The 27,669-nt window shown below is 38.5% G+C and overlaps 1 protein-coding gene across 1 annotated transcript in view; it reads left to right on the top strand.

Annotated features, from left to right (window-relative positions):
• nav1a (neuron navigator 1a) overlaps positions 1-27,669 on the top strand; it is a 152,987-nt gene that overhangs the window by 88,922 nt on the left and 36,396 nt on the right. Inside the window, exons 7-8 of the mRNA XM_079587474.1 lie at positions 22,772-22,910; positions 27,519-27,669. The exon at positions 27,519-27,669 is cut by the window's right edge and continues 147 nt beyond it. Of these exons, the coding sequence (XP_079443600.1) occupies positions 22,772-22,910; positions 27,519-27,669 (290 nt within the window). The remainder of the gene's footprint in view (positions 1-22,771; positions 22,911-27,518) is intronic.

The raw sequence follows: 27,669 nt of genomic DNA, 5'->3' as shown, positions 1-27,669 counted from the left end.
AAGAATATACTTTTTTAACCACAAATGCTCGTCTTGCACGTCCACGACTTCACGCATTACGTATTCACGTTGAAAAGGTCAGGCGGTAACCTGACGTAGGTGGAAAATGTAGGGTAGGGCGAAAAACTCGTCCGACATCGTTGTTTTACCTTTTTTTTTTGTAAAGGGTGTTTGACTTAGTCTTTGCACGTTCGCTTTGTAAACACAAGGTCTGTACTTCACGTGACCTTTCAACGTGATTACATAATGTGTGGCGCATCAAGACGAGCATTTGTGTTAAAAAGTATATAAATGTTTCTTTTTTTTTTGAAAATGACAAAAGGTTTGGCTAGATAAGACCCTTATTCCTCGGCTGGGAACGTGTAGAGCCTGTTGAAACTGCATTTAAACTGCAATTTGGACCTTCAACCCGTTGGTTCCTGTTGAAGTCCACTACATGGAGAAAAATCCTGGAATCAACCTCACCCCCTCGAATGCAACAATATGCAGATTCCTTTGTCTCTTTCTCTGGTTTGTCGTCCCCCCCCCCTCTCCCAGAGCGTTTAGCTGTGTTGGCATGTTGCTGATACAGTGGTGTTGACCTCGCATCATGCCCTGAGGCACGACTCCTCTGACATCTCTCCCACGATCTCAGGTGAATTCTGGAAAGGAGTCAAGTGACCCTAACAAACCCACTCCTCCGCATGGGCTGAAGGTCGTCGCTCAGAAAAGCTTGACAACCCCCAATTAGTCTAGAACATGTCCTGACTTGTGAGACATAGGGGTTGAGTGATGGAAATGCTGTCATTAGCCAGGAATTCTGTCAATCATATATGCTTCCATAGAGATTTTTGGGGGAATTGTGACAGGTTGTTCAATGAGATTTGGTGTTACTCCTAAATAAATTGACCTTTAGGGAAACATGAAAGTAAAAAAGTCCCAAATGGAAAAGAACAGCAGAGCTCAGGCTCTACTATATTATTATCGTCTGGTTGGTCTATCAACAGCTGTGTTTAAATGGCTCTAAAGCGTGTTTCTCTCTCTGTCTGTAGTACACTGTGGCTATTGCATCACCATGCTGCTTTATTCATTACCCAGATGCCCATTTTTTCCGGCATCATCATTATGGGCTCCTCAAGGTTGCCACGTTATATATACCAATGATTCCTTCTCCATTCGCCTAGTCTCAGATACTCATATATTGCTCATTTGCCCCAAAGTTATAGATGCACAGAAAGAAGTCAAATATTAAAGCAAAAGGACAAAAGCTGGAATATGCATTTTGTGTACTGTAATGATAAAGTTACATTTTAAAGAAGATACAGCTGCTTGGAACAAACAAGCATAGGGCATTGCAGAATTTGTGCCATCACAGCCTGACTAAGCTATTGTTGTTTTATGTGATAATGACATTATCCAGCCCCATAGTCACTGACGTTAACAAACACTGGTTTGAGACCAGCCAGTTTAAAAGGATAGTTCAACCAAAACCATGATTTTCTCGATCTCTGTTTCTATTATGATTTACTCTAATGTTGTTTCAAACTCGTGTGACTTTCTTTCTTTGGAATACAAAAGAAGATATTTAAAGAATGATAAGCTGATTAAAAATTTCAAGCTACAAAATGTTCATATTAGTGATGCACAGATCATATTGTTTCGATAATAAAGCAAATTGGCCGGTTCAGTTGTAAAAAAAAAAATGTAAGCAAATTTATTTGTTGTTTATTTGCTCTATAATAGGCCAAACTGGCCTTAAACAAAACATATCTGTAGCCTTTTGAAATTAGAGGCAACCACTGAATTCAATCATAATTTAAACAAATATGCTACACATATGTAACACAAGCAGTTTTTTTTTTTTTTTTAAATTAGACTGTACAATTTCAAGATTTAAAGCAAAAACAGAATGGTCAGACTTTGGCTTTGTGAAATGATGCTACATTAGATGCAAATTAAAATCTAAATTCACTCTGACAGTAGGTGGCGCTTATGGAACAGCAGCGGTTTATTTGGTTACCCCTCTACATAAAGCAGAGCATATATAAACAAACTTTAAACAGAGGTAGAAGGAAAACTAACAAAAAACATAAAAACTTTTCTGAAGACAGCCAGTTCCCTTCAGGGACACAATAATATAAACCCCACCCCCAATTTCTATATTTTGAGTATCACGAACAGTGAGCATGCTGTGCCTGATGTATGTGTTCTCCTCTTTGTGTTTGTCTTAAGTGTGTCCCTTCTCTGGCCAGTGTTAACTTCCTGTTTATAGACTTCCTAATATTTCCACACAAATTACATTTTAGGAGTGCAGTGCAGTTTGTGTGCAAGTCTGGAATAGAGTCAAGAGCCAAAATAAAACTAAAAAGCGGATCGTGTGTTTGGAGTAAAATCCATCCGGTTCCAATTTATAGCTGACCGGTGAATCTTTAGGTTATAGTTTCTGAATTTGAATCCAGTGATCTACTACTCGTCCGCTGGCATATTCTAGCAACTTGCAAGCCAGATTTATTTTTCTTTTAAATCAAACCATTGATCATTGATCATGTACTAATATCAAACCTTATAGGTTCTTAAGTGTCATGTGACCAAACACCATGACAGCTGAGTATATTATGGGTCATTTTTGGGTTAGCTATCCCTAAGGGACTGGTGCTGAGGCAATTTTTCTGACCCAGAACCTATTCAGTGGCAGCACAAAAAAAGTTCCAGAATGACAACGGCACCCTGTTAAAAGTAAAAGCTGTATGAGTTTGTCTGCCTGTCTGCCTCTACTACAGAGATACCATCCTGCTGGGACTGTGCAAATCATGACTGAAATCTCCCTTAGTTGCCCCCCCCCCCCCCCCCCTCCCACCCACACACACACACACACACCCTCCTACTCAACTGCCCATGGTCCCTTTTCTAAGCTTGTGAAATAAATGCGCATGTATTCTGGAACTGAATGATCCGGAAGGTCTCTAATCCCCTCTCAACTCACCAAAGGAGTGTGATCTGAATGGAAGGGGTCAAGAGTGATTAGAGAAGCTGGCATAACTGAATGTCCTGAAAGCTGCTGCTTAAGGGGGGCAGAGGGTAGTCTGCAAATCTCATGCCAGCGAAATCTTAATGTGAGACCAAATTGCTTTGGAGGACTAGACACAATGGTGATGACGTGAAGAAATGAGAATGAAGTTAATAAAGTGACTTGGCCCAATTTAAGATGGACGCCCATCCATGTAAATGCTCTGACATTTGCAATCATAACAAACTAAGTGGATAAAGACAAGTTTATAACTCTTGTACAAGTGCCACATTTCCTTTCACTTGCTGAAAATCCAAATGTACTGTATGTTATAAAAAGCAAGGGCTTCCTCTCTTGTAGGAGAAGAGTTGCCGATGGAACAAAAAAATGATCAACTGTTGTTTCACACAGAAATAGTGTTGACGTGTGCGGTGCTCTATCTTTGATGTAGGCATCTGTTAAACTTGAAGCTTAGGCTGATTCTTCAGCTGGACTTTGGAATTGCAGACTTTCTGTATCTCTATCTATACTCAACATTACTGGACTTGGTGAAGAAACCAAATCTATCAGCCCCTGTCACTCCTCAGCTTAAAAGTTTGCTCTGGGGAATTTCATGACTCTGTTAAAATATGAGGAGGCCAAAGTGGGTTAGAATGGCCACATAGTCAACTGAAGTTTTAAAGGCTGTAACAACATCAAAAGGATTAATCTCATTCAACTAGTCCCGCTCAGAACCACTTCTCTGACCAAGCTGTCTGGGTGGGCCAGGAGAATAATCATGCGGAGGGGCCACGCAAAACAATATTGAGCAAAGGAGAGTGGAAGTGAAATTAGAGAGGAAGTCCTTCAAGATTTGCAGATGTGTTTTTCCAGTGTTTAAACTAAGTGCCATGGTCATTGCATCACTTTCTTCTGTGAAACACAAAATTAGATATTTCAGGCTGTTATTTTTCCATGCAACGAAAACAGGCAGTGGCCAGGGGGTGTCAAGATTCTAAAAGCACAAAAAAAAGTTCCTCAAATGTAGCCCATACAACTATATATTTCAAGACATTTGAAGCCATGTATCTTGACACAACTCTCAAGATTGCAATTTTTTTTGCATGCTTGTGTTTTCAAGAATGATTTGAGAAAGAACAAAATCACCATTCTGCTTTTCACACTTTTAGGGTCAAACAATGAGATCTTAAGGGGTCTGAAATGCATATGAAACCCAGAGGTTCCCCTTCATCCTGCTAGGGCTCTCTGATAGTCCCCTGTAAGCCGTCATGCATCATTTCTTCTCTTTCCTTTCCATCCACCTGCTAAGGCTAGTCCTACACTCACCCTTTTTTTAAAAGACCCTGTGGGAGACCCACTCAGTCACATCAGCTCCCCTTTCTCTCATAAAAGGACTAAATGGGACAAGAAACGCCCGACAAAGCAGAGCAGCCAACCAGCTAAAGTGCAGCGGCTCCTGCTAAAGAGATTGGAGTGTTCTGGAGTAACCCTGGATTTTGCTCTTCTGTCTGACCACAGCATAGACAGTGTCAATAGACTTAGTAGGGTAGAGTGTTTAAAGCCCCCCCCCCCCCCCCCCCCCTTTCTCCTGAGGTCAGTTTTACAGTCATTTACAATGGAAAGTTGGGAATTAGGGTGAAAAAGCTTCTTGTTAAAGTTATTCTCCACAAATTCCTCTCCAATGCTGTGGAATATGCTCAGCTGTCCTCTATCTCCAATATCTGAGCTAGCTTTGAAGCTGTGTTATCTTTCATTTGTAAAACAACTTTATGAGATTTTATTTCATGCAACTGTGTTTAATTAAGTCAGAGAGAAGCTTGGCATTTGCTGCAGTCTGGGCCGTAGCATTCACGCACGTTTCCTCATAGAAGTTGCATACTTCACTTAATGTGAATCATGCCATATCAAGATGTGTTTTAAGATAAAAGTTATGTGATGCTTGAGAGAAAGAAGGAACTAATTCTTACCAAGAGGAATGAGGCTTCCTTTGCTGCTGGTGTAATTAAACAGATGCTATTAGTCAACAGGAAGGGTTAAAAGCCACATCATACAGTGAAGTAAGTCAGATTTAAAAATATCTGGACGTTGGTTGTACTCTTGGGTTATGGGCCACACTGGAGGACTCAGAGGCTCCAAAGAAAACATTGACTGTTGATGATACACACCTAATGTAGATGTGGAAACTCTCTCAAGCTATGGCAAGTTCTTGAGCCCATTATTCTGAGACTGCACAGATCTCATGGGAGGAGAGACTCAAATATGCAGGGCCCGTATTTTCAGTGTGCTTTATCAGTACAAAAGTGGACAAGTTTGCTTGAGGTGGAGTTATGGCCCGAATGGTTAGAATTTTTTAAATGATGAACTTCCATTTGGAGTGTTCCAGAAAAGTTGGGTGTATCTAAGGAAATGTGTTAATAAAATATAGTCTGTTCTTCATCAAGCAGCACTGTGACCTCCTACAATGGATCTCATTGTGCACTGCGAAGGGTAGACTGGCAGCAGAGAAATGTTAGCTCACACAGTGAAAGCCAACATGTGGATAGGTTGGAGTTTGTCCGTTCACCCGCTCACTTACACATGGAATCAGTCCGTCTACTCGCATACTTTCAGGTCAGGGATACTCATTTATTTAATCATAGGCATCCTTGCAGGTACAATATGATTGAGTAATCATTGTTTGCTACTTAAGTCTTTCAAACTCTTATGTTGCCAAGGGCATCGGCTCCTAAAAGAAGGGAGTGAATAAGCCAGGGAGTGGAAGCTCACGAGTTCTAGATAAGGTGGATGAGGACTCCCAGGTCTCCTCAGTGTTCTTTGGTTGCTCTTTCATCTCTTGTACACTGACAGTTTCCCAGGGAAATCAAAGTCTCCAGTCGGTGGCCATCCATTATGTTGAGGAAGGGGCCGTAACAATCGCCACAGTTGCCAATTAAGTCAACCACTAGGACTGCTTAAAGTACAGATTCTGGGAGAAGTAGGGGGTATGGGAAGACTGTTAGAGGCTAGAGGTTAGAGGTGTGCTACTTCTGAACTGCAGACACCTTCAAAGGCATGCTGTTGAAATAAATGTCGTATTTTGCAACAAATTCCTCATGGCCCTGTATTGCTTGCAGGGCAAGAATGTATTGCTTGCCCCTGCAAAACTCGCTGCCATGATGGTTTTGGTTTTGGGTGCCTGCACATTGTTACCTTTATGGTTTTTGTTGTGTTGCTATGTGGTTGCGAGAAGGTTTTGTGTGTTTACTAGTTGGTTCCTAATGTAAGAGGTTGCTTACTAGTCAATAGAGTCTCTGATATTCTGGTCCCTAGACTTAAATTGGGTCCCTCCTTCCAAGTAGCTGGAATTGTTTGCCCATTTTATTGCTCAACAGCCAGCAACATTAGTCTAATTTCTTACACTTATATAAGCACACCTCTCTTCAACAAGCTGTGCAGTTTGAGGTATCATTCATGTTCGTAGCACAAACTTGTGGGACAACTTACATCACAGTTTTAATACTTCTTAGGGACTTCTTGAAATCCCTAACACCAAGTATGAGCAATAGTTTCCTAGTTGCTTTTTTTCGTAAAAAATTTCATCATCAATATCACACACTTCACCTTTAAGTACAGTGCAGTGTCTGTGCCAAGTAACGCACTGGTACATTTACATACTAGTGTTTATTGGAATTACACAACTTCATTAGTTACTCAGGTCATCCGTAATTGCTAAAACCAGACACACTGTTCTCCACAAACATTTACGGGGTGCAGTAAAACCACAATGACTCAATTACAGCTGTGTTGGATTCGCTGGCTCAATGCTCTGACCACAGCACCCCGTCTCAGAGGGAGATCAGAGAAGCAGGGGAGGGAAATCATTCATTATACGGGACTCTTTGCTCATTAGCGTCCCTTTTGTTACTTGCCCTTTCTCCCTGTCGTCTCATGGTGCCAGGCAACACTGCGGGCAAGAGACTGGCACACCTGCAGTTGCTGTCTTTGTGCACGCTGCCAAAGGACCAATCAAGCATGTCTGTCACATCCTTAAAACAGACACACGGACACACACACACACACACACACACACACACACACACACACACCTGGGCTAGGCGCTAAACAACATCAGGGCCACCAGCGATGTGTGTGACTGCTTGATGCGTGGGGTGTGTGTGTGTGTGTGTGTGTGTTTGTGTGTGTGTGTGTGTGTGTGTGTGTGTGTGTGTGTGTGTGTGTGTGTGTGTGTGTGTGTGTGTGTGTGTGTGTGTGTGTGTGTGTGTGTGTGTGTGTGTGTGTGTGTGTGTGTGTGTGTGTGTGTGTGCATGTGTGCAATGGAAGAAGACCCTCTTTGTCTTTTTCTTTCTGGGCTATCCTCTGTTCTTAAAGGTTTATTCATGATATCGTCTCAGTGGTTCCAACAGAGTCTTGGCTTTCTTCAAGCAGACTGTTCATTTAGAAAAGCAGTCTATTGACTATACAGAAGAAGAGTGTCTTTTCACTGCTGTCCTATTTACTGGGCTGTGTAGTTTGTTCATGTTCAGAGAAAAGTCCCTCTCTCTACTGTTATGTCTTTTCAGTAATACACTTTTTTTTCTAAAGCCATGCCTGCCTATGCAGTTTTCACAATTCGGTGCGTTCATTGTCTCTGGAAATTGTAGGCAGGACATGGCAGTTGAATTCACCTACAGCTTTAACCTACATTTCTGATTTAAAAATAAAGCTTTACAACAGGGCCGTAACCCCCATTGGCATTGAGAGAGACACATCCCATAGATAATTAGAATAGTGACCAATCAACATTGATCTGTCAATTCCCAAAAGTTTGACTTTTTATACCCTATTTGTAAACACAGCAAAGCCTGTGAATGATATGACAATAACCAATTTTTATATACAACTATTTACAAGTTTTAAAATTCAAAGATATGTTTTAAAGCCTTGAATACACACGTTTAAACTTGGACATTTATGTTGGATTATGTCTATGTATTATTCATGTCCTGGACCCTTATTTGCACAGCTTAAAGGAAACAAATCAAAAGTAGATTTTAATAAGAAATCTGTACAACATGATGATTTGATTTATTTTGAATAAAATTACCTTAAACCAAAAATGGCATGAAGGCATTTTACTTGCTCAATCAATGGCCTATCCATGAAATTGACATTGAAACACTGTTATGTTGGGAACTAGTAGAGGACTGAATCATACCTGATATGATTTTATGTCATTTTACATTTTAGTAGTGCAGATTATAATCACACATTGTACTTGTCACGTGGCATGTTTGATATTAGTATAATATTTTATGTAATGGGTTTAAGAGAAAGTCTAATAAAATAGACAAGAAAACTGAAGCCATGCGGTTAAGCGAATCACAACTACTGAACACTATGAAAAGTGGTAACAAGAAACGACAAGTCGTTTGAAATTCAGTTTATTCAGTCATATCAGTTGCAGTCAAATCCATTCCTTTCAGTTAATTTCAGTTTACTGAGTCACATCAATTGATTCAGTCATGCATTTGATTAAGTGCAATTTAGTTAATTCGGTCTTATTAAACTAATTTGATTCAGTCCTATTATAGCATTTTTGACTAACATAACATCAGACCATTTAAATCAATATACAGAGAAATCTCCAAAGAGCTGAAGGATGCTTCATACAGTAATGGTATCTGGCATTAGCGGTTTGATGATTGAGTCAGTCTGAGGGAGAGACTCACAGCTGGCTGCGCTGAGGAGAGAAAGACAAGAGAAGGGAAGGGAAGGGGTGGACATTTGGGGGTGTTTCCTTTCCTCTCCTCCCTCTATCTCTCTCATTCTCTCTCTCATTCTCTCTCTCTCTCAATGTGAGCCAGGAGCTCTGCGCAGAGAGCCGCTTCTCATTCAAACCTCATCAGAAAGCAAGCGCGGGATGTTATACTGTATGTAGTATGTGAGCCGGAACAAAAGCGGAGTGAGACATAATGAGCGGGCGGGTTCTCAACGGGAAAATGCTGCAGCTTCAGGGTCAGAGAGCTGGACGGACAATACACTATCATCTCTCAAGGTAACGCAAACGAGCGCTTGACTACCTCTGAATCTCAACGCGATTCCTTTATTGTTTCCTAATACGCGAGAGTTCAGCTGTGACAGTGCGGTTTAAACTCTATTGACCAACTGATTTAAAGACGCAGCCTATAGGCTATAAATTCGGTCCAAAGAAACATTATTCCCAAAATAATGTTGCATCAATTAAATTTAATGTGTAGCCCAATTTGTTTGCCTAATCGCTCTCGTGGGAGACCATGTTAATTGATTTTTAAACCGCGCGTTTAATTCCTCGCGGATACGCGCATGGGTGTGAGAGACATTCCTGTCTTTGTGTCCGTGAGTTGTGTTAAAGTGTGCAATGTGAATAGTTGCGTGTCACCGCTGGTTTGTGAGTGTGGCAGGCGGAGGCGTTGAATGTGAATGAATGGAGGTGTGTATCGGTGCAATGCGGAGGGGGGAACAGGCGGATATCTCGCGTCAGGAGGAAGTATTCTCCTATTGTGTGATGCCTGTGTGTGGATTGCCCGAAGCGGAGGTTATTCAAACTGCAGAGGACGTGCACTGTGCTTTTTTCTTTACATACAGTGTTTTGCTATAGTGTGCTGCATTCCTCACTGACCTACATAAGAGGATGCGAGTGGGGTGCTGCTGTGAGCCGGTGCTCCACATTTACACTAACTATATGGTGTGTCTGCGTCTCAAAACGTGAGCTGCCTATCTATACGGGATTTTGTGGCGTTATTGATGTGTTCTAACGCCCTTTAGGAATTCATATTCAAAAGGGGGCGTGTCTGCTGTCAACTATTAGAGCTTTTTTTTTTTTTTTTACAAAGGTTAGGCCAATAAAACCTTGTGGGTTTTTTGGTTGCATAAATCATAGATGTACAGAGAAAAAAGACTGTAGGCTATATGAAACATTGTTTCACATGTTTATTCAGTGAATATTTCCAAGGGTGGGCTTTTATTACTAAAAGTTTATTTATTTATAGTCACATAGTTCAAAGTCTTGACTACAAAAAATGATTGAACATTGTAACTGCTAAAAAAGATCTGTAAAACATATGCAGTTCTTTAAACACACATCCTCCCATATAGCGGAGCATCTTGCTTCAGCGTGGGGTAAGTTGTCACAATGGAACCTGCTGTTGAAAAAAAACTATTATAGACTTCAAAATATAAACAGAAAAATAATTATAAATCTGTCAATACCAAAATGTCAAACCATTAACTTTATAATATATATAAATTAACATAAATATACATATACATAGATTTAACATTTAATGTTAAATTTAAATTGTTTTGGGGGTGGAAAATATATATATAATTTGTGTTGTATGTAATATTTACTCAATTTTAAAATAACTATAATATTATTTACATTTATTTTTACATATATTTAATTGTAAAATATCTAGGATACATTTATTTTTTACATTTAATTGGAATTTAATCATATTAAACGATTTGAAAACAGAGCTCTTCTTCTCAGACTTCTGTTAGTCAGCCAATTAAATTTCTGATCATCTTAAAAGATCACATATTAGACAATTAAATGTCCATGGCCAATATATTTGGTTTATCATTATTAATTACCTTACTTTTGTTCTTGCTGCTCAGTCTAACACATCAGGCCACAAGAAACCGGTCTAACACATCAGGCCACAAGAAACTGCCACAACTGAAAAAAATAAAAATAAACATGACATTTTGACCCCATGTCCGTCCCTTCAGTCAGGATACAGCTATCACTTCTGTTAGCTGTGCTCTTATGCTGCTTCACATGCTATTGGAAATGTCCTACTTCCCACTTCTTCAGTTTTAACTATGAGCTTGTCCCACTCAAGTGCTTGTGCCACTTGTGCTTTGTTGTCAGAAAGAACATAAATCATAAAGGACACCAGGTTTTTTCTTGCCTATTTATTGGGAAAATCTTGTTGAAGCCCAAATGATATGTAGCGTCCCATTCATTGACGGACAGTTTTTGGCCCGCCCATCTCAGGAACTATCCGCAAGCTCCCCAGTGGTAAAAAAGACAAATCCAATTTTTTAGGAAACTCATATTTACCATAAGTCCGATAGCATGTGAAGGCAGCATTAACTTAATAACTTAAAATCGGACCTCTCCCCATGAAGCTAACAGACGGTGCCCCCTCTTTCCCCGCTGCCCTTATTGATTTTGACCTTGAAATGCACAGCCCTGTTTTTGCTCTTTCTGGATGGCTGACCCCTTAAATCGACCCCTTATGTAAAGTCATTAGGAACAAAGAGATCAAGCCGTCACTGCTCTGTGCGTTTAGCCATTAATGCAGTGCACAAGTTTTCTTTGTGTCTTTGACAAAGACCAGTTTCTCAACTGGTCGGCCTTATCACTTATATCATGAGTGAGTCCCTCCAAAGTTGGCAGGTTCAACCTCTTTATCTGTTTGTTTAAGTTGCTGGGCAGTTTAAAATCAAACAGTGGTACTGCCAGAAGGTGATCTATTGTCAGGCATCTGGCGGAGAGTGTCATTTTTACAGGAATAAGAGGAATTGTTGTTTCTGTTATGCCTAGTTATTTTTGCGCTGTGCAAAAGCACCAGTCTGTTATGCGTGGCTAAGGTTTGCTTGGTCTGGACTTGTCAGTCTTGTCTGAGAAGTCAAACCAAACCTGTTTGACACAAACTGGCTTTGTGGGTGTTGGATATGAGTCACTTAAGGTGTGTTCACACTTGTAGTTCGGATCGCTTGGTTCATTCGGTCCGGAACAAAAAAACAACAACATTTAGTCATGGTCCGCTTAGCATTCACCTTGGCCGAACCTATAGGGACACGTCAACAACTTGATCGGTTGGCTTTTATGCTGCATATTTCACAACAGAACTCACCTAACATTCAAACAATGCTGTGTGCAGGGATAAATGCGCTCGTTGTGTGTGTGTAGCTACATATGATGGTATTTCATCAACTGAGAACTTGTGAAGAGCTTATAAAATGTGTAAAGGAGTCAAAACAGTGTCAGGAATCCCTCCGCCACACACTTATATGAAGATCTGCTGCGAGGAGACGCGGTTCTGACGTCTGTACCGAACTGTGATGAGCAACAAAAAACTGTTTTTGTTTTGTCTACAAGTATGTCTGGTCCGTGCTGCAATCATTTTTAATTCGACCGCACCTGTCCGCTTGTTTGGTGCGCACCAGGGTTCGGTTAGCGTTCTCACTTATTTAAATGAACCGCACTAACAGAGCAATCGCACAAGGGTTCATTTTAATCGAACCACACATGCCAAGTGTGAACACACCCTTAAACTGCTTAAGTCAGGTCCTATTCTTGAGCAGTTGAGTTTTACTGCCGTCGTGGATGAGCGTCCTGCTGTGAACTGTTTGTAGCTACAGGGGGTGGGGAAAGGATGTTCTACTCCATTAAAGCAAATACAGTTACTACAAAGCTTTTGTCCTGTCTGCTATTGATGCAGACAACATGCTGGTCTGATCATCTCCAACATCAGGATGAGAACAGCAGCCACAATGTCCTGTTTTCAGGGGAATATTTGCTCCGACAGTGTTTTGCTAAATGATGGGACCATTTATGGTGCATCATGAAATCTTCCTTTTGGACATCATTTTGGGTTGATTTGATTTCCATTGATTTTTATGGTCAAAAAAATGCATCAATGCATTTTTACACTCGTGGTAACTACATACCATGTGTTGAGATGGAAGTCTAAATGTAGTCCAAGATATGTTGAGATGGCATCTGATTATGCATTTGTTCGTTTGTCACCCAGTTCTACATTTAAAGTAGATTGGTGTATTAGTTTAGCCTTAAAACGATTTTTGAGTTTTTTTTTAAAGGTACTTATCATGATATCACACAGTAAATGGGGTTTAATTCATATGTGTGTGTTTTAATTTACACACTACCACCACACTATCAAAAATTTAATTAAATAAATTTGGAAAAAATCCAGTCATTTTTTATAATATTATTACAATATAAAATATATGTTTTCAAATGTAATTTATTCATTTGTTATTTGTTATTTATGTTATTGTTATTTATTTAGATTCTTGTGATTCACAAGATCCTAGAAATCATTCTAATATCGTCACCTTCCTAAAATAATTGCCTAAGTCATTTGAAAATGAAAAGGACTTAGGCAATTATTTTAGGAAGGTGACGATATGATGATTTGATAACCAAGGAACAAAAAGAGTTATTATAAATCTTGAATGCTGCATCATATTTTTTCGTGGATTTTTTTTTCCACAATGTTTTTTTCATGATGCTTTGATGAATAGAACGTTCAAAAGAACAGCTTTTATTTCAAATATATATATATTTTTTATATAATTGTCTTTACTGTCACGTTTGATACATTTAATGCATCCTTTCTGAATAATAAATAAATAAAAAATAACTTTTGAATGGTAGTATTTATATATTGTTTTTGCCAGGCCAATTAGTCTGTTGATATTTGGACATTTTGAGATTATCAAGATTATTTTACCCATTAAAGGTATTTTTTGGGGGGTAAAATTGTGTAAAATTCCATTTAATTTCAGCTATTTTATGTACGTCTCATTTTGCCATTGTATTATGTTATATCTGCATTATTTCAGCCACTCTGCTCTTTTAAACCCCTACTGGTTGGCGAGTTTTAATGGAAATATCAAACTAACAAGTATTGATTGACAAAACTCCATTATGCTGGTCAAGAATGTGTCATTTCCATGCATTTGGCATTGAAGAATGAGGACCTTGGCAAATCACAATATTGTGATAACCTCTGCAAAACATTCAAATGATTTTTTCATTTAAATAAGCCAGCAGAACTTTTAGACCATTGCATCTTATAATTCTTGTTAACCTCAGCAGCACTGGTTGCTCGTGTCTCTGCGCCCGTGGCGAGCTAATGGCGAGATTAGTTTTTGGGTCCATGCCTGCGTATTGTTATGGTGAAGTGTGTGCAGTTGGTCTTCAGCAGCTGGAAGGAGAAGGAGAAGGAGGAGGAAGAGGCCACGCTGGGTTTAACAGTGGCCACAGCTGCTATGAGTTAGGCCCGCGCTTTACCTCTCTGTCCTCCCCTTTGCCTGTCCCCCTCTTTCAAACCAAAACATTTCCCTCCGCATCCTGGATTCAAACGGGAGTATGTCCGTTAAATCAACCGACAACACTGGAGGGCAGCCATGAGAAACCCGAACTCCAAGAACATGTAAAATACTTGTGATGGAGCTCATTGGTTAAGATGTCCTTCAGGTTATGAAACTGAAGCTGGAATAAAATGACCTTCATGACCTTCCCTTCTCAGTTTTTACCAATGGATGTTTGGGGATGTCACATTTGCCAATGGTAAAGAGGACCTACCGGTATTATGCTTTTTTACATGTTCAACTTTCTGTGTAATGTCGCTGTTTTGAGCATGAAAAAGGTCTGCAAAGTTACAAAGTCACTCAAAAGGGAGTTATTCTCTATATCAATAACACTGTTTCTAAACTCCCTGAAACGCCTTGACCGGTAAGGGACGTGACACACACTGGTCCAGCCGACCAATCAGAGCACATTGAGCTTTCAGAAGCAGATGCTTCATAGAGACAGGAACTAAACAAGAGGAAGAGAGGTGCTGCAACAATGGAGAATATGGGGAAAATAATGTTTTTTTTTTTTTAATATTCAAGCATGAAAACCTATTCTAGTAGAGTCCAGAAACAAAATCAAGCAGAATCAAATCCTCTTTAAAATATTGAGCATCATTTTGCTCCCCCTGCAAACCCATGTTGATCGACCTCTACTATAATATATTTGTATCACATCTTTAATAGATCCTTAGTAAAAGAGAAATCATGATGATAATAAAAAGAGCGTTTTTGTGTCAGGATGCTCAAATCTAAGGATTGGCCTTGATTCTTAAGTATACAGTGGGAAAGACGTCCACAAGAATAGCTTAGTTTTGTTCATAAGGCCCAGATTAAGCCCAGTCCAAAACCGCCAGGGATTTTCAATAGAGAATCCCCTCTGAGCAGTTTCATTAAGCTTAATCTGTGCCTGGGAAAATGGCCACTAAAATCCCAATCAGCAATTAATTATAGACCAAAACAAGTCTTAATCTTGGTAGCCCTTAGTGATATATATATATATATATATATATGTGTGTGTGTATTCTCTCCTGAAATTTAAACACTTTGAGGAGAGAATATGCTATTGACAGAGCAACAGAAAATGATTACAGGTGGTGTCGCGCTTCAGAACAGTATTAATGAATTACTCACAGACTATAACTCTGGATTGAGTCTCCAGTGTTCTGCTTGCTCAATAGTTTTACTTTCCCTGGCTTTCTGCTCTGTAGAAATTGTTGCTTAATACTTTCGAGTCTGGTTCACATGATTTGGGTCAACTTGACAGAGTTCAAGAGACTGTGAGCAATGGGACAAGTAGGGGCCTACAGGAAATCCAGTGAGAAGACGTGGGCCAAAATGTCCGGCTTACTCATGTTTGCGTTACCAAGCTCAGGGTCATGCCGGTCAATGTTCTGTATGCAAATGATGTTACATGGATGAAGTTAGTCAAAAATAATACCTTTTAAGGATGGGGATGAGCAAGGATGGTCGACTAGTCATCCAACAACCAACTAAAGTTAGTGAGATGAGTAAGACTGGAGTAATCATGCTGGGAAAATCAACTTTGATTGATCACAGGAATAAATTACATTTTATAATTTATTACTATAGAAAACAGTTATTTTATTAAATTCTAAAAATATTTCAAACTAATATCAACCTTGGTGACATAGACAGAAAAAAAATGGTATACCAACCCTAAACTTTGGAACAGCAGTATTTTTTTTTTTAGCAGTAATTCTTTAAAGGGGACGAATGCAATATGGATTTTTGTCATCACAAAAAATCTCAAAGAGAAGATAGTTAGCATTGTATCCGCAGAAAGATTATCTGTAGTTTATTAACCCCCCCTCCCCCTCTTTCAGCGAGTTCAAGCACCTCTCAAAACTTACACACATCTGCCATAATCTGGACAGATGGAATATAGTGTCATTATTGGGAAGTTGCTCTAACTTGATATAATCCTCGCTAATCCCTTTTGAAAAGGCTTATTTGCTTTTTGCTAGGCTTGCGAAACCAGGCCTGTTATTTTATCGTGTTGTTTTCCATTTTAATACGTGCAATGGAAATATGTCGGGGAGGAAATACATTTCTGTTTTCACATGAAAAGCTGGCCGATCAGATAAATGACTGGTCCCGGTGAGAATAGCACTCAGCGTAACACCGTTGGGCCATGGACAGCTTTTGGCAGACAGAGACCCTCTGTGACCTGTCTCCATATGTTTTACACACAAGAACACGGAGAAGGTGTCCGTGTCATTTAAAGGTCGTCTGACGATCCATCACTTTAACCGTCAAACCCATTTGATGAGGATGCGTTTGCAGAAACGTGAATTATAATGCATGCATCTTTCATAAGCATCATGCATTTGATAAGCTGTCTTGGTCTTGCGTTGTCAGGCCAATCTGTTCTCCAAAGCTTAGCTGGTTAGGTGGTCCTGCACCCCGTATTGTGGACCATCTGTGCCACCAGTCGCAGCCATTTCTCCGCCCACTCCACACACACAGACAATTTACCTACAGTAGAGACAAATGATGATCAGAATGCTTATTAAATTCAAGATCACCGTAATGAGGGTTGAATAAGTGGGTCATTGTACAGGGAGATTATGAACAAAGACACAGGTGGCTTGAAATCAGGGAGGAAAAAGCATACAGACAGACAGACAGACATTATTGTTTTGGTAGTTAACGTGTACCTCATCTTTTTTAAAATTGTTTTACAATTTTTAAATATTTATTTTATATTAATATTTTGTTAGCAAATCTTAATTTAAGGTTAACATTGATGGGCATATTACTTAATAGTTTTTTTAATCTTACACTAAAAATGCTGGTTTGTTTTAACCCAATTTTGGGTCAAATATGGACAAACCCAAAAGTTGGATCAAAAATGCAATTTAAAAATTTAACCCAATGGCTGGGTTTGTCCATATTTGATCCAAAATTGATCCAGCATTTTTTAGAGTGTATGCTTTTGCCTTTACTAGTCCATTTTAATCAGGTCTAGGATTTGACAAGGTGATTTTTAAAAAGTACTGATATTCTAATTAATGGCTGTCAAATAATATGAGCATGCATAATAGTATTGATAAAATTAATTATTACATTTATGTGTGAAATATTTTAAAATTAAATATAGCATCACCCCAGGACATCAACTTCTAATAAAAAAAAGATTTCATGCCAACTGCCCTTTTATTTGTTAACCATATAAAAGTTTTGCAAATATGTACTTCTATACTAAACAGATTGCTATCTTAAAACAAAAAAATCTTGATGTGCAGCCAAGTCTACAGTACACCTGAGCCAAGTTTGGCAGTATATGTTGGCTTTAACCATGCCTTTGTTCTCGCCTGAGGGGACAACTGTAGCATTGCTTCAACAATGGCGCATTTCATGCAACAGCGATCATTTTCAAATCTACTTGAACACATTTTCATGTGTGGTGAGAACGTCTTGTGTCTTGTGTTTACATGGTAGTTTTAAGTGTTGGACACGCGTGTCGTTTTCGCTCTTAGCCGTCTCTCACTCTGGTTTCTGTGTGACCAGTTGCCGTTGATGAAAGAGGATCTGCCACCTGTCATTTGGCATTTCAGTATTTTGCTGGGCAAATTGGGATGGGCAAAGTACAAATAATGCAGAACATGTAGGCAATTGATATATGCTTCTGTATGTGTTGAAGATAAAGGCCATATGCTTCTGGTGGCATATTCAGTTACTGGCTAGTGGATACAAAAGCAGGGCTGGAACCCATATGTTTAAATATGTGCATATATAGTCAGACTTTTAGTAATATCTTGACGTAGACTTATTTACTCTAAAATGGAAAAAGTGCACAATGTTAGTTGCATTTATGTTGACAAAAAATAATATTGAATATATTATAAATATTTGATACACCACCTGGACCTAAGTCAAGTTACTGTTTGTGTGTCATTTATATTATTTTTTTAAACAAAATCAATAATTTTTGGGGGATTTAAATTGTGTAATTTGAAAATAGCTGAGGACCCAAGATATACACCTGTGGTACACCACATAAAAAAAACACCAAGCAAACACTGTTCATTGTTGTCCGTTTGTGTTGTCCAGGTGTACTTTTTGTGTTTGATGTAAGTGTGGACAGATGCCATGAGAAAACTCATTCTTACTACCCCTAAACCCCCAAACAGCAGTCGGATAGCACTTGGATACCTTTTTTATAAACACACTATTGCTGTTATCTGCTTGCCTTGCATCCATGCAATTAAAGTTAATGTTTGGTTTAAGGTGGAGGGGAATGGGTAGGAGGATGCTTTATCTTCAAATCACTCTCTGTTTTTTTTTAGTTTTAGTTTTTTTCTCTCTAGCTGGTGGGGCTCGGCCTCTCTGCAATTATGGTGCAGCCTTGACACAATGTTATTGTGTTTTTTGAGAGCCCTGTTCAGGGAAGGGAGGACAGATAGAGGAGTGTGCTTCAGTCGGAGAAAGACGGCTCTAACAGCACTAGCGTAATTAGCTCAGCGGTCTCTGTCTATTTGACTGTCTTTTTATTTAGCTTTGAGAACAATTGCACTTGTACATTTCTTTCTTTCTTTTTTATGAACAGAATGCAGTTTGAATTTTGTTTTCTAAAAATGTGTACTGGATGTGGAAGTTTATGTTGATTCACTATACAGTATATCACTATACTCATTATGATTGTAAAGAAAAAAGACTTCTAGGCATATTTTCACAAAGGAAACAAAAGCCTGAATAATCGTACACCTTTTCCTGTTTCACGCAGACATAGGGAAGTAAATAGTTTGTGAACGCAGTTTCATGTTGACTTTAAAACTGAATAGGGATCCTGTGCTTCCATTAGCCTTTTTATAATCCTTTAATCTGAGGTTACAGTATTTCGCATTATCAGTGTTGTTTAAGGCACTTCTGCTGCTCATTAGCTTTTTTTTCACAAGAACTAAAGCCCTATGAGGTCCATCTGGTTTAAAAAAAAAAAAAAAAAAAAAAAAAAAAACTAAATTCACACCCAATGACAGTATGAACAGGGCTGGCCAGGGGAGCGGTGCATCTCCAATAGGTCGCTGTGCTTATCTACATTTTCCCCTTCCACAGAACAACATCAAACAAACAGTTTTATTCTGGGTTTATCGAAAACCGCATGGTGTCTTTGGCATGCCTTTGAAGAGTGCCCTGCGACTGTGGGATGCTGTAGGTAAAGCCGAGGTTTTCAAGGTCTCCTCGCCCTGCTTTTCCACATCACCTGCGGCAGAAATTCTGCGGGGAGGCTCTTTAAAGTGACACTTTCGTAAAATAAATCTAGATCACACAGATGAGATGTTCCCTGTGATTCAACTCATACATCATAGCTGTCGAGTTGACAGGTTTGAAGAAAGATTGTAGTGTTTTAAGTTGCACATATGGCACCCTCGCAGTGCATCAAAGCAAAAAAAAAAAACAGCTGCCAAATGAGACGTCGTATCACTCAAATATTCCCAGCTGTAGAGGTAAACACGACATCCAGTTCAACCATCACGACACACTGCTGTCACCTCAGGTGTGGAGATGAGGATTTCGAGGGTAAACACAGAGCTTGTCGCTTGAGGTGTTTCACTCAGCCCTGAAACCTGAACCCTGGTCATTATGGCTCATAAAGAGAGCATCAGTGTTTCACCTCAGGCCTGGCCGTCCCACAGAACAGCTCAACGTGCTTAGATATCTTATAATGACAGACTTCTCAGAATGTGCCGCTACTTAATCCAGTCTTTAGGTGTCACTGGGACATCTGAGGAATTTCGAGCATCTGGAAAATGGAGACTGGAGGTGGAAATGGAGGGAACGTGTGGAAACTGTATTGTGTTTTGTGGATGAGGTTCAAAGGCCATCATGACGTCTCAAAGCCACTGAAGAATTGTCTGGAATAAATCTACTTTTTCGTGTAACTTCAGCTTTCAGCTTTTTTTTAGGTTTAGTTTTTTATATTTTAGTTTTGTGTTTTGCTTTTTTTTTAGCTTTTTTTTTTTTTAGCTTTGCTTGGTTTTTGTTTTGTGTTTTGCCTTGCTTTTTGTTTTATGTTATTGTGTTTTATTTGCTTTGCTTGGTTTTTGTTTTGTGTTTTGCTTTGCTTTGTGTTTATCTTGTTTCTCTTTTTTTTTTTTGCTTTGCTTGTTTTTTTTGTTTTGTTTTTTGCTTTGATGTGATTTGTGTTTTTATTTTTTATTTTTTATAGCTTTGCTTGGTTTTTGGTTTGTGCTTTGCTTTTTTTTTGCTATGTTTTACTTGTTTTCTTTCCATTTTTTTTGCTTTCCAGTTTTGCTTTACAGATTTTAAGAGATGTAATATTAATAGAAAATATTTTTCCTTTCCGAGTCTTATTTTCAAACGCATGCAATGCTGTCGTCGTGTTAGACATTGAACAACATTAAACACTTTGATGGGGCCATATGTCTTTCTATTTAATTCAAAACATGCAAGGGAGTCAGCAGTGAGTTAGTTTCCAAAGGAACATTGCAAAATGAAGAAATGCCATCCCTAAGTCAGCTGTTTCAGACAGACTCACAAAGATGAGAAGCCCCTGTGATTGTGTTTCTTGTTCTTATATAAAGGCAACAGTTGCATAACACACATTTTTATCTTCTAGGAGCCGTCCAGGTTCCTCTCTGACACAACAAGCTTATCAATTGTTGCTTCTGACTGGAAGGGCTTCAGCTGTCTTTTTTCAGCATATATGCTCAGCGATGTGAGGATGGCCTTATCTCTTTCTCAGGGTTTATCAGGTCCTGTGTGACAAGATGCGGTCTTATCTCAAAGGCACCTTCCATTCTGGAGCATTTGCTTCCTGATACAACAGGATCAGACAAAACCAGATATCCCTGTGAATGTTTAATGAGGTTCTGAAATACATTTAAAGTATGAAAAACATCCAACGTGTTAAGTTACTCTGAAAGGAATATGGATCATATGTAGGAATGTGGATCATCTCCTCCTACTCGTTCCTCATAGCAAGTGGTGCCACTGACCATGTGCACATACATCATTTTCAGTTTGTGGCCTTTGTTCGCAAAATAGGTATCAGTGTGCCCCATATTTACTGGAATATACCTCTATGCCTAGCAATTATCATGTTTCAGATAAATTGAAGAAATGGAGTACTTTAGTAATCCAGCACAGTAAAATAATCTACTGTTTAATTCATAATCCGGAGAGCGATGAAATACATGTAGGCCACAGTGCTTTATTTTAATTTATGCAAAATAATGTGTCTCTCTCCAAGAATGCTGCTTCCATTGCTTAGCTTTTGAAAACTCAATAACACCCAGAATTACTTTCATTTGGATGTGCACTGATATACATGAGTATTTCAGTTACAGTAGATTATTCGAAAAAGGTGTTTACATTACAAAGAATTCAAATTAATACAGGCGTATGCCAGGTGTCTTACTCTGAAACTGAAATATTGCCTTAATCGGTTTAGTGTGTTTACATGATGCATACATAATCAGAATATGAACAAATTCTGATTAACATAAGAATATTCATGTGCATGTAAACATGAACAACTCCGCCAACTAGAGCGCCCTCTCGCGGCTGTAGACGGTAATGTTTTATCTTGGTTCATCTCAGTCAGAATTAATTTTGATATATAAGTCGCACCTGACTATAAGTCGCAGGACCAGTCAAACAATGAAAAAAAAGTGTGACTTATAGTCCGGAAAATACGGTATTATTATTTTTCGCTAAAGGCCACTTATAAGGGTAGTTAACAGGGCTTAACATTAACTTTTTTTGCTCACCAGCCACGGTGGCTAGTGGTTTTCCAAAGTTAAGCAACAATATTTATCCGGAGCAAGTGAGTGAGTGAGGGGAGGCGGGTTTGTGTGTAACTCGCTGTCAGAGAGATGAAAGAGTGAGAAAACGGGGTATTATGTGGGGTATTGGAAGCATTTCAGATATTTCAGGATTGATATGTATCGAAAAAATCTATTTTTGACAACACTTAATTGCAGTTAGCTTATTTTTTCAGATGCCTACAGACTACAATTGAAAAATGTGAATTATTAATAAAGTTCAACCCGCCAAAGTGACTAGTAGGAGTAAATGCGTTGCACGCCACTGCTGAAATACAATGGCGGGTGTTAATGTCAAGCCCTGGTGGTTAATATTTATCTCAACAAAACCAGGCATAATTTATATTTCATGACCATTTTCCATCCTTTATTTGAATCATCCTGTCTGTTTTTTTTTACACTGTACCTTTAAGACCTCTATGTAAATGACCTCAGTTCTGATTGGCTGACATGCGTGTAGTGGCATAGTTCACATGGCAGGCAGAGCTGTTAAATACTAAATGGTTGAATACTAAATACCTAATGATATGTAAACGTGCACAGTTATGGTAATGTGCAGACGATTGTGATAGTTGTCATTATCATAATGATTTCTGAATGACCTGTTTTTGCTATTTAGTTTTCATAAATAGTCTAGATGGACTGGTGAGGGTTGTGTAGATCAATGTACTACTTAGTATTTCTTCTAAAAGAGCAAGAAATAAACATGTTTTCCAAGATAAGTTTCTTTTAAGCAATTAATTATTCATTTAACTGCTTTGCATACGGCATTAATAATTCATCATGACCTAATTATGACCTGGATCAGTACAGTGATGGTATTTCTTGTTTGTTTTTGCAGTTGGGATGAAAGCAGCTCCATCAGCAGCGGTTTGAGTGACGGTTCAGACAACCTCAGCTCAGAGGAGTTCAACGCAGGCTCCTCCCTCAACTCCCTGCCAACTACTCCCATTGGCTCCCGCCGAAACTCTGCCATTGTGGTAATTCACTTCTTATTGGATTGAAATATTGCTCTCGCAGTCTGCGTTTCTGCTTCAATGTTTGTCAGTTTGGGTTAATTTCTGACACACGATACTGGATCAGTCGAGCCTGAGCACACAGTACTTACTGCTAATGGGATGAATGTGTTACAAACCGCTAACCGCTTTAGAGGGAAAGAGTGCACACCGACTCAGTCGATACTCATCTGAAATCTATCACTACATAGCACAGACAACACAGTTTATCCCACCCAAAGACACTGATGCGACTCTTCCCTGGCCAAGAAGTCTTCGGGGAGTTTCTGGTTTCGTTCTCAATGATGAACTCCCATGTAGTGTTATGCACTCAATCCTCTGTGTGTGAATGTGTGTTTGTGTTGGTTACGATTTGTTGAAGACCACACTGCTTACTGGTTTAGTTTCAGCCATTCAGGCTACCTAAAATCACCGTTTCTTGGCGCTTTAAGAAACATTTGACCACATTATTACTGTTCTGATGTGCCACAGTGACTGTTTTCATTTGAAATGTCATTACGTTGGTCAGATCAGACACCATGTTGAAAAGAATAGTTCACACAAAAAAGAAACACTGTATTCATTCAGATGTCGATTCAAACATCAATATTGTTTCCTTCTGAGGGACTTAAGAGAATCTGTGAGGTACAGTCAAAGACTGTAGAATAACACAAGACCAGCATTAGCTCGATCCAGCTTGAAAAATGTCGTTTTCCATCACGATTGAAGCGTTTAGAAACAACATTTATGAGACAGTTGTTGTCAGATTTCATTGGTGATTTCAAATATGAAATTTAATCGTAAGCTTGGTGAACAGTTTTGGAGAATTTGATATTTCCCCATTCAAAAAGTTGTTTCAAAGATGGCCGCCGAGTGAAATTACTTAAAGGGACTTTGCTACAGTACATGTTGATCCTAAAATATAGCAAAACATATGTAAGTCTCTTCTGCTCACCAAAGCTGCATTTATTTGATCAAAACAGTAATATTGTGAAATATTAAAACAATTTAAAATAACTGTTCTCTATATATTTTTTAATATAATTTATTCATGTGATCAAAGCACAATTTTCAGCATCATTATTTCACCAGATTTTTCAGAAATCATTCTAAAATGCTGATTTGATGCTCAAAAAACATTTATTATTATTATCAATGTTGAAAACAGTTGTGCTGCATATTTTTTTTGGAAACTGTGAAACATTTTGATGAATTTTGAAGATTGATTGATAAATAGAAAGTTCAAAAGATCATAACGCCATTTATTTTATCAATTTAAAGCAGAGCTATGCATTTCCGGGCACTTCTTCGCTGTATCCTCACTTTTTGCTCGCAGGTTTCTCTATAGAGCTCCCCCTACAGCTCCGGAATAGATATTTGACAACACTGTCGAAAAACTCGTTGGCGACTCTCAGATACCAGAGGCTCGTATATCAACGACATCAAAGCAGACGGGACATTCTTTACAACGTCTTCTTCGTTCGGGTTCGAACAGCGTGAGGGAGCGCAATAATGACAGAATTTTAGCTATCATAAAGCAATTCGTTACATCGCGAGACCGATATCACGCGATACTTCCTGAAGCTGCGGCCGGCGGCCCAAAGTTACAAGGGTGGTTTTTCCGCTCACAGGCGATAGGGGGGTGCGAGACAACCACCATTCAACCCGAAAAAAGTAATATAACCATTCCAATGACTCCAAAGCTGTTCAGTTAAGGTAAAAAACCTGCATAGTTCACCTTTAATGCATCAGTTCTGAATAGAAGTATTCATTTCTTAAAACAACAACAACAACCCTGACCCCAAACTTTTGAACTGTTATATATTTCCTAGAGTTTCCGAAAAATGTGTTAAAATTTGAGGTCAGCTTGGACCATGGAGCTGAAAGCAGAACTTATACACTTTACTTTTAAGACAAAAAGGCATGATGAATCAACATTGTTTTACATAAAGAAACTATCTTCTATACTAGAGAAAGCAGTCAGATAGGCAGTGTAAACTGTAAGGACTGTGTCACTCTCATTCCGTTCTAAACTTAAATCTTTGCTGGACCCTTTCAAAATCTTCTCCATCAAACAGATCTCAATGTTCTTCTAAACCCCCGTCAGACTCACACAGCAGCCTCCCCCTCCTCTTCAGTGTATTACTCATGAGGAACAGTCCTCGGCTTATTTCTTGATCTGACCCACACGGCTGTCTTTGCCAGAAGAAGGAAATGACATGTCAACATCACAGTTATACAAACATCGAAGTTCAGACAGGTTTAATTGGTCAAATATGTGAGCTTGCCCGTAGCCCGTAATTCCTAAGAAGGGAGCAGACATTCCTCAAATGACATCAACCTTTGACAAAGGCTTATTTACATTTAATAAAGCAGGTATGCCCCTCCACTGGGCTTCTCCTGAAGCCGGACATGGTCCATTAAACCTGGGAACATGGTCAGACTCACTCCTCTCACTTTAAATTACAAATTAATTTCACAAAGTTAAGGAGTTGTTAAGTTTCTTCATGGCTTTATTACTTTATTGTTTGGCAGATAATACAACAGTCTTAAAGGTTGTAATTCTTTCATAAATCTCATTTCTATAATGTAATATACTATATAGACCCCTAATATAAAACATCTAAAAACAATATCAAATCTAGATTTTCTTGGCAACACTTTATGATAATTTTAAACAGAAATATTAAACATTATCACATTATATAATGCGTAATATCACACAACTTTTCATATACCATTCAAAAGTTTGGGTTAAGTTTTTTTTTTTTTTTTTTAAGAAATTAATACTTTTATTCAGCAAGGACGCATACAATTAATCAAAGGTGAGAGTAAAGACAGTTATAATGTCAAATTTGATCAAAAATATCAAAGAAAAAAATATGAAGCAGCACAACTGATTTCAACATTGACAACAATAATTCAATAAAGCATCAGATCATCATATTAAAATGATTTCTGAAGGATCATGTGACACTGAAGACTGGAGTAATGATGCTGAAAATTCAGTTTTGATCACACGAGTAAATTACACTTTAAATATATATTACAATATAAAACAGTTCTTTAAAACTGTAATAATATTTCACAATATTACTGTATTTTTGGTTTATTGTTGATGCAGTAAATGCAGCCTTGGTGAGAAGTCTTCTCTAAAAAAATATATAAATTAAATCCTACCAAACCCAAACTTTTGAAGAGTAGTTGAATTTACTTGAAGTGTTATGGACCATGTGCTAACCCTAACCCTAACCCTAACCCTACCTTTACTTTTACCATGTTTCACTTCTGCATTGCCTGACTAAAAAAATACTGAAAAATAATAGTATAAAAATAAATATCCAAATTTATTTTCCTGTTCACTGTGGTATTGCTGATTGAAAACCCTGGAAATCGGATCATTTAGTGCAAATCAAGTTTAAAATGAAAAGTTACAAATGTATGTGCTGATATAACGCTCACACCTTTATGCATAAAATCAAGTAAACCCGTGACGATGAGAAGCAGAAAGTAAACACACGTCTGTGGAGAAGAAACACTGCTCTGATGTTCTGATGGATGTCAGCGTGTGTTACTTCTCCTCTTCTCTTCCACAGCTCGTGTTGGAATGTGACCACAGTGCATCTCATAAAGCAGAAATGGACTCCATGTTTGGTGTTTTGAACTGACATTAAAATACTGTTTCTTCCCCCTCATCGTGTGCTGGGTTTAGAGTCCTATATTATATTAAATTACTTTTTTTTACAAAAAAACACACAAAACTAAACAAATTAAGTTAAAACAATAATAAATGAAAGGGGTCATGTCATGGATGTAACATTTTGTAAAACATATTTTCCTTGAGGATCACTTATAATGTTAATAAAGTTGTTTTCCCCCGCAAAAAAACCCCCAACAACAATAAATATGGTAACACCTTACAATACGGTTCATTAGTTAACATTGGTTAACTAGTTAACATGAACTAAGAATGAACAATACTTCTTCGGCATTTATTAATCTTAGTTAATATTAATTTCAACATTTACTAATATGTTATTAAAACAATGAACAGCTGCATTTTTTATTAACGTTTTAAGTTATGAAACTTGCAGGATGTTTTAATGGTACAATATAATAATGGACCTCTTATTTGTAAAAAGATCAAGGCAAATTAGATTTTTTTCCTGTCATGAACCCTTTAAAAATTAGTTTAGCTTTTTTTGTATAATAAAACAGAATTATCAAATAGGGAATAAATTATGACCTATGCTGTGGAAGTTTCAAAGTAGTTCAGAAGTGTAATATTGTAAGGGGCCGTTCACACAGAATGCGCTTTTCCAATTAAACGCACTAGACGAACGTCTTTAACCACCATATGCTTGCGTCTTTTACAGTATTCACATGATATTTAAAAAAAAGTGGCGCTCAAGTTAAAAGAAGTTACAATTTTTTAAACAAAACTTGTCTCCAGACATTCCACTGACCGGCATCTTACCAGCAAAACATGTTCTGTGTGAACCAGCCCTAACTTTAGCAGTTTAGTGTCTTTTTAGATACTTTTAAACTGAAATAGTCACTGACTGTTTATTTGAACATTGACTCTTCCCACAGCTGCGCACCGATGCCGAGAAACGCTCGCTGGTCGAAAGCGGCCTTTCCTGGTACAGCGAGGAGGGGAAGGCTCAATGCCGGAACGAGGGAGTATACGAAACGGGCAGCCTTAAGGCCGAGTCATCCAGCAAGTGGAAAAAGAGCAGGTCGC

This window comes from Phoxinus phoxinus (genome assembly GCF_949152265.1).
Source record: "Phoxinus phoxinus genome assembly, chromosome: 18".
NCBI lineage: Eukaryota > Metazoa > Chordata > Actinopteri > Cypriniformes > Leuciscidae > Phoxinus > Phoxinus phoxinus.
This window is presented reverse-complemented; position numbering and strand designations above follow the sequence as displayed.